Source organism: Tasmannia lanceolata, unplaced genomic scaffold (assembly GCF_043159265.1).
Source record: "Tasmannia lanceolata isolate RefF3 unplaced genomic scaffold, GAP_Taslan_0.1 ptg000002l, whole genome shotgun sequence".
In the NCBI taxonomy this organism is placed as follows: domain Eukaryota; kingdom Viridiplantae; phylum Streptophyta; class Magnoliopsida; order Canellales; family Winteraceae; genus Tasmannia; species Tasmannia lanceolata.
The window spans coordinates 27,502,773-27,511,378 of record NW_027518679.1 but is presented as its reverse complement, the minus strand read 5'-3'; the positions used below and the strand labels follow the sequence as shown (position 1 = coordinate 27,511,378).

The window sequence follows — 8,606 nt, the reverse complement described above, 5'->3', positions numbered from 1 at the left end:
ACTATAGCCAATTTCCAATCGGATCCCTGTGGTTTCAATTTCATCAAAGAGACCCCCTCAAGTTTCCGTGGGTTTTTTTAACGGATGGAGAGGAGGAAAAGACTATAATAGCCTTCCTCTTCCCCAACTGAAAATTAGGATTTTCATACTTGAAAACTGAAATTAAGGGTTTGATTCAAACCCTTGTTTATTTATCAACATAACCCTCTATTTAGGAGTTTTATTTGTCTTCATTCACATCATTATTATGATTTGCATAGAAACCCTATTATTTTAGGGCTTTTTTGTTTTGTTTTTATCACTGTTTTTTCTTGAAATGTGGGTTTAATGTAGCCATGGGATGGGGTTTCATTGTCTATGGTGGAGGTGACGGCGGTGACCGGAGATGGCGATGGCGGCAGTGGCTGGAGGTGGCGATAGCGGCGGTGAGCGGAGGTGTGACAGTGGCGGTGGGAAATGGCGTAACCCTAATCCTCTGCAAATGGCTTAAAACCAAGGGCATTTCTGTTCTGAAAATATTAACCATGGTTAGTTTTAGTCATTCCGTTAGGTTAAACTAACGGTCCGTCAACAGAGGGGGTCTACTTAAAAATGTCAGAAACTTGAGGGGGTGTCTTTGATGAAATTGAAATCCAGGGCCCGATTGGAAATTGGCTATAGTCGAGGGGTGTAAATGTAATTATCCCAAATAGAAAAGGTAATTCTTAGCTGTGAGTTACCAATCGTGATTCAGATTCTAAAAGCACACCAAAGAATCATGGCTTCCTGAATGAGAATTGAGAGAATGGCCAAAGAAAGCAACCTATGTTTGCAGAAAATTTTCCATAATTATCATTCCACGCTTCATATCATGTTCCAAATTCCAGGGTTTCCCAAGTCGGAACTCACAAAAAGTTGCAACCAAGTCGAGTGAATTTTAGGTGATACATGGTAAGCACAGGCATGGATCTATCTACAGCAGAGTGCTAGCTTAATTCTGCAGTGGAATTGTACCTCTGATTCTCACAGGGAGCAAGCTTCTGTTAACTTATCTGCATGAGTCCATTCTTTTTAATGGGTTTTGTTTTTCTAGTGCAATACTTTCTAGGTTTTTTCTCTCCAGCAAGCAACTGGAGCCTTTGCTTTTTAATACTGTAAACAACCCAGCAAGCAACTGGAGCCTTTGCTTTTTAATACTGTAAACAACCCAAAATGGCAATCTTATTTTGTAGCTAAAAGGTGCATTTTGTATGTACACCCAAATGGCAATCTGGGTCTTTATGGATTGAAGTTCATATGTAAACTGTAATTTAAAACTGGCCACACAAACTGCAATCTAAGGAAGTTCAAATTGCAAATTGATTGTACATCCAAACACACCCAAAAGACTTAAAATCAGTGAATTTTCAGCACCTATACTCACTTTTTACTATCTTAATCTAATGAGTAAATCATGAGGAGAAAAGCATCTCCTTCCAAGGGAATTACTCTTTTTTTTTTTGCTTAAAGGAAGAACATATATAAGGCTTTGTTGCAAATAAAATTACAAATGGATTATCTATCTTAATCTAATGAGTAAATCATGAGGAGAAAAGCACCTCCTTCCAAGGGAATTACTCTCTTTTTTTTTGTGTGTTAAAGAAAGAACATATATAAGGCTTTACTGCAAATAAAATTACAAATGGATTATCATTAATGTATTTGAATAGTATGCTGTAACTGCTCTTCTTCTTGATCACTTTCGAGGGATGAAACATCAGCCTCCTGTTACAATCAAATCATAAATGGATTAAAAGTTAGGTTCAAATCAGCATAATAAAGTGTTTCCATCTAAATGGGTTTTTAATTATGTGAAAGCACTGTCAAAATCACTTTCCCTATCTCAACAAAAAGCAATCAAACTTAAATTTATTTCTTAGAGTTTCTTCACATTTTTGCCATTTCTTTCCTACCAAGACAAAAGGTCATTTGCTACAAGAAATTTTATTCTCATAAAGGAATTATCTCTACTGTCAACTGGAGCACATGCCCATTGATCTAGACCGTCCAATTAACGTATTATTATTGGATCGGAGATCTCTACTGTCGATTCATGCACAAGCCCATCGATCTAGACCGTCCAATCAATGGGCCATTGTTCAAAGGGCCATAGCAATCAAATCACCACTAATGAGTGATCACAACCATCTGATCAGCATGATTTCAATGGCCCATCAAAGGGGAGGGCCCATCCGTTGGACGGTTAAGATCATTTGGGAATGTACAGAAGGATCGAACGGCTTAACTAAATTAACAGTAATTCACAATAATCATAAAAAAAATTTAACAAAAGAGCATGAACAAACATGTTGCTGTTGTTGCCTCTGTCTTCGTTGTATCGCTTCGATTGCTTGCATTATTAAATACAGTGGTATAACAATTCCAGCAGCTCTTAGAACAAATACCTGCAAAATTGCACAAAATAAATAACAAAAATAAGTATATAAGCATATTATTATTATATTTTCAACACCCAAAGCTTATATTAGTTTAAAAACTTAGAGTAAAATCTGATACTTACAGTGAGAACTGTGAATCCATGGTGGTCTACTACACCAGTAAGCACAGAAACAAGATGTCTCCCGAGCATAAGGATAGTGAACTGCCAATAGAATAAAACAAATAAATACACAAACAAAAAACTTAAAAATGATAAACAAAAAAAACCCAATAGTGGGCCCACTTCATAGGATTGATCCAAACCGTTCATATGTCCTGCCACAACTTAAATAGGTTGTAACCCGAAAATCATCACCATAGGATGATCCCACCCCTCTTATCCCTCAACAGATCAAAGGGTTCGGATCATCATATGGAAATGATTTTTGGGTTACATCCTATTTACATCGTGGCCCAACGGTTAAACGGTCTGGATCAACCAATGAAGTGGGCCTCATAGTACTATTTTGAAAACTATACTTCACTACATCCTTGATTGGGTGGTCCTTGTACCTGATCCCACCCTTCAATCACCAGTTTGCTTTACACCGAATTTGGGTGTAATTTACTCTTTAATTTAAAAGCTTTTTTTGGATTAATGGAGTGTAAATCTGGAAAATGAAGGCTTACAATTAGAGCAATGGATCGACAACAAGAAATACTTCTTTCAGGCTCATAAGAGCATTCCCCGTTATTGCTTTCGTGAATTCCTCCTTCTCTTGGTATGATCACCCTTAATCTATGGTTGTGATTTTGTCTTGGAACCTCTAAGCTTCCTCTGTGGCAATAAATTCCAAGTAAAATACATGAGTTCTTCTTGTTCTTTGATTGCTTAAGTATTGAAATTTAAAAGCAAAAATTGAACATCTTAGCATATATCATGCAAGTAATCTAGCGTGCACCACTTTGCACAATGTATGGAGAGATTTAGAAGGGAAGTGATATATTGGGCCCTGTTTCTTGGGCCCTGAACATCTTAGCATATATCATGCAAGTAATCTAGCGTTCTCTTTTTATATAAAAGGGAAGTGATATATTGGGCCCTGTTTCTTCCCCAAGCCACCTTACTCTAGTGTATTTATGAGTTCTCTTTTTGCACTAAAATGGGGTTGCCTGGGTTAGAAAAGGGATGAATATATCATTTCTGCAAAAAGGGTACTGATATTGGCACTACCATGTTTTAATAATTGCACAAATTCAGCTTGTCTTTTCATTTTTAATTGGTTAACAAGAGATTTTGGGAACTGTGGTAACCTTTGACAGTTGTTTAAATGATAAAAGGCAAGTTGAGTTAGTGAAATTATTAAAACATGGGAGTGCCAATATCAGTAGCCTTTTTTGCAGAAATGATATATTCACCCCTTTTCTAACCCAGGCCACCCCATTTTAGTGCAAAAATAGAATTCATAAATACACTAGAGCAGGGTGGCTCGGGGAAGAAACAGGGCCCAATATATCAGTTCCCTTTTATATAATATGTGGGCCCTCTAGACCAGTGTCCATACATAACAAGCCAACAAATAAAGTGAGGCCCACCTATTTTTCGAATCTAAGCCGTTCATTTGTGGTCACAATCTTGTATAGGCTGTGCCTTGAAAATCATTCTCAGTTGATGATCCTAACCCTCCGAAATTTTTGGTGTAAAATGGACGGCTCAGAGAGCTGAAACAAATGACCGTTAAAAACCTCTACAAATTGAAGGGTTAGGATCATTCTACTACGGAGAAGATTTTGAGCCAGTGCCTATCTACGGTGGGACCAAACACGTGGGCCCCACCATAGTGTACGTATAAAACCTCACAAAGTTGGCGACCGTTGGGCCCACTTATCCAGGCGGCGTATTTTAGAAGTGTTTGAAAAAATGCCGTTATGTTTAGAACATTGTATGGGGAAATTCTAACGTGCGCACTAAGAAAAGAAAGGCATAGAAAATTACCTGATTGTCACTGCAACATCAGCCAATCGAATCTTCTTCGGTGGGGTTGTGTACCCAGGTTCAAATTTCTGCAAGTTGACGAAATTTCTCTTTCAATAATACAACAAAGAAAGGATTTTCTATCGAAATAACGCGTAGAAAATTGGGAAGAAAGATTTTTCTACCAAACAAGAGAATTTGCACCAACTAAAAACAAACAGAGCTGAAAAGGCCAAGCTTCCTTCAATCCAAAAAAGCATAAGTCCAATACATCAAAATAAAACCCAATTTTCATTTTCATTTCCCCTGTTTGGATTGCAAGAAAAATATTTCTGACGGAAAAGTTTTTCTCAGGAAAAAATATGAGTATGGTTAATTAAGAGGGTTCAATCCAAAAAACATAAACCCAATTCTTATCTTGGTAAGAAACAATGAATACATCAAAAGAAAAGCCAATTTTCATTTTCATTTCCCTGTTTGGATTGCAAGAAAAATATTGATGACTGAAAAAAAATTTCTCTTCCACAATTTAGAGGAAAATAATATGATATTGGTTAGTTCTGAGAGTTATCATAATAAATTGAAGCTTCCTATAAGTAAAAATTGAATAGGATAGGTTCAAGTTATCCCAAGTTTTGGAAATATTTCTCCTTTCCAGACTTTTCCATAAAATTCCTGCAATCCAAACAGGGCCTAAAGGCAACAAGAAATAAAGAAAGTCCAACTTTCATCGAGGCAAAAACCAACAAAACCCTGATTAAGAAAAACCCAATTTCAATAACAGAAAAAAGAAAATCCCAAAAGATGATTAGAATCAGAAACTAGAGAAAACAAACAAGAAAATTGAAATCCAAGAAAGAGTCAAATATCTGTTTATTCTTTAGATTAGAGTCTAACCTGGAGACAGATTTCACAAGTAGTATTTCCTTTCTCGTCACACCATCTTTGTATACATTCTCTGTGAGCAAACTGAAAGGAAAACGAAAGGGCATGAATTCAAATTCCAAAACAAGAGAAAAACACCCAAAAGTTGTATTTTCTTCTCTTTTGTTGTTTTACCTTGAGAGTTCCAGAACAAGCACAAGGAGTTTCTATGCTTTTTGATGTTTCTATTTCTTCTTCATGGCAAATTCTACACTGACAAATTGAAGAAGGGATCAAATCATCAACAAACAGAGGAATTTCTTTTCCCATCTTCTCTCTCTCTCTCTCTCTCTCTCTCCCTCTCTCTCCCTCCGTGTACTTTTAAACAGGCGGTAAGCTGAAGATTTCCCAATTTGACCCTGTTATGGAAATGTCAAAAATGCCCATAAGACTCGGCTTTTGGGGAAAGAACTCGGAAAACGCCAAATGTCAAAAATGCCCGTCATCCATGTTGGTCCCAACCCTCAACTCATTCAGATCTACAATATACATCAGGGCTGCAACTTGGGTCGGGTAAGGTCTCAACTCTCAACTCATTCAGATCTACAATATACTTCAGGGCTGCAACTTGGGTCGGGTTTTACCCGACCCGCATCGGCCCGACCCGACCCGAAAATAGCTTGGGTTGGGTTCATGTTTCTTGGGTTTCGGGTCGAGCCGGGTCTACGATCCAAAAGCCCGCATGAATCTCGGATCGAGCCGGGTTTGAAGGGGCCCTACCCGACCCGAGTTACTTAAGTTATAGTATGTATTTTTTTTTTCTAAAACTTTGTTACTTTAAAAGTGAAAACTTAAAAGTAAAACTCACGCACGCACACAATCATAGGGACTCTTTCCATCTTTTGTTTGTTTCCCCCCTTTAGCTCTAGGGTTTCAAGTTTCAACTAAATAGTTTGTTGTTTATCTCATATGAGTATAATCGTTTTCATTTGGTAATGCATTAATTTATTCTCTTTGGACTAGTTATTAGTTAATGCACTATAGAGTTTGCCATGCTTGAGTTTTTCTGCTTCTATGAGTTGAGTTGTCTTGCCAAACAAGAGTTTTCCTTAAAAAATTGCGTCCACTTAAAAAAAACCAGACCCGATATTTATCATGGGTAGGGCTGGGTTTGGGAATTGTGGGTTTTCCGGAAAAAAACATGACCCGACCCGAGATATTTCTCGGGTAGGGTTGGGTTCTTCAAAACCCGACCCGAGTTGCAGCCCTACTTCAGTATATGCACTTTCATGAGTGAAGCCCACGTCTAATTAGAGAGTTGTACGGCCCACCCTAAATAAGGACCATCTTATTTATATCCATAGTTTTAAATTTCGACCGAAACCCGAAATTTCAGTCTGGACCGACACTGAAACAGCACATACCCGAAATGGTACTTTATTTGGCCGAAATTTCGACAATTTCAGTCCAAAATTTCATAAATTTTGACATTTCAACCAAAATTTGATTACTTATGCTGTTGTATAGAATTTCGATGAAATTTCAACAAAATTTCATCAAAATTCCTGTAATTTCGGTCGAAATGACCGAAATTTCTTACTTCTAGTAATTTTTTTTTACTTTAAAAAACAGTATTTTAATATTAAACAAAATTTCGATATTTCGGTTGAAATTTCGATTTCGGTGGGTCCGAAAACGGTCCCGAAACCGAAATTTAAAACAATGGTTATATACTTATATCCAGGACATGGTGGGGGCCGGCGTGCTCTAACTTCATGAAAACGGGTGGGCAGCGTGGCGATAACAAGTGCATACACAGAAACATTCGGTGTATGCACCAAGGTTCCTTCCTAGAAGTAACCTTCGCCACTAATTTTCCAACAAATGAGGGACAGATAGAGCTGGGCCGGCTAAGTCTTCCTTGGCAACGCCGCGTGGCGGTATTTTGGTCATGAAAACTATTTTCTCATGACTAAGGTGCCACGTAAAACGGAAAATGAGGAAATTACTAAATTACCCCTGTGTTAGCCTAATTAAAAGGACAAAAATTCCCTTAAGCAGGATCCACACTGTAGTTAGCAAAACGTGATTCCGCAATAAAAAATTCGAGTTTAATAACCTACCGTAGTAAAAAAAAAAAAGGGTTGATCTTTTCATAACCCTCCCCTTAGGATAATGCGCCCCACTCTTAACGTGATTTGCAGTCAAAAAGCATTAGGGAAGTGATATTTGTGCCCCTTTTGATCACCACGGATACCCAGAGACAGTGTATCAATGACTAAAGGAAAGGCTAATGTACTTGATTTCAGGCTAATGTACTTGATTTCAGAACAATCTAGTGGATTTGATTGCCACGTACACTGTCGTTGGGTGTCCCCGGTGATCAAAAGGGGCGTAAATATCACTTCCCAAGCGTTAAAATCTATGGTGTGGGGTAAGTTTAGAGGTTGGGTAAAAACGTGTTTAAAACTTTTATGACGCATTTTAAACGTGCTTAAAATGATTGCCTCAAAAAAAAAAAAAAAAACTGTTTATTCGCCGTAAAAGTTTTAAACTGGGTTTTAAACGTCCCACCCAAAAATCATCTCCCTCGGAAACATAAGAAAATGAGTTTAAAATTTTGTCATTTACAGAATATGGTGTGGGGTAAGTTTAAGCATAAGAATTTATATGGTGGGGGCACCATGTAAAAACTTTAATTAGGGGTGTAAACGAGCCGAGCCGAGCCGAGCGGCCAGGCTCGGCTCGGCTCGACTCGTTAAGCTGAAAAGCTCGGCTCGGTCAGGCTCGGCCAGGCTCGCGAGCCTTATTGAGCTCGAATTATATTAATTTTACACCCCTCATCTTCCCTGGACAGCCCTATCTAGTGTTTTTTTACTACTCTTTTTACACTAGGGGGTGGTCCAACTAACAAATGGGGTTCCAAAAAAGAAGTGACATATTTTGCCTCCCCCTTTCACTCCCTAGACAACCCTTTTAGTGTATATATTAATATAATATATATATATATATATATATATATATTTAAATATATTAAATTCTTAACGAGCCTTAACGAGCCGAGCCGAGCCTGGCCTAACTCGGGCTCAGCTCATTAAGCTTAACGAGCCGGCTCGGCTCGGCTCGGCTCGTTAAGGATTCGAGCCGAGCTCGAGCGAGCTTCCGAGCCCGAGCCAAAATTGACACCCTTAACTTTAATAAATGATATTTTTTGTTGTCATTTTGAAGTGATGAGGGGTATTTATGGTAAAATATCCCCTTGATTTTAAAGGAAATCTAAACGTTGGAGGCCCTTTAAATTTTGAATAAAGATTCAAATCTGACACACCCAGTGGCGTTTAAGCAATCTCCTTTGTGTCATATCTTATTT

The 8,606-nt window shown here is 38.0% G+C and overlaps 1 protein-coding gene across 1 annotated transcript; it reads right to left on the bottom strand.

Moving 5' to 3' along the window:
• Positions 1-1,306: 1,306 nt before the first annotated feature.
• LOC143851328 (uncharacterized) lies at positions 1,307-5,603 on the bottom strand. Its single transcript, XM_077360749.1, has 7 exons — positions 5,432-5,603; positions 5,270-5,341; positions 4,394-4,461; positions 3,088-3,235; positions 2,540-2,620; positions 2,325-2,423; positions 1,307-1,743 (listed from the first exon to the last, which is right to left on the bottom strand). Exons 1-7 carry the CDS (start codon positions 5,564-5,566, stop codon positions 1,672-1,674), a joined length of 675 nt encoding a protein of 224 aa, XP_077216864.1. The 5' UTR covers positions 5,567-5,603; the 3' UTR covers positions 1,307-1,671.
• Positions 5,604-8,606: the final 3,003 nt, after the last annotated feature.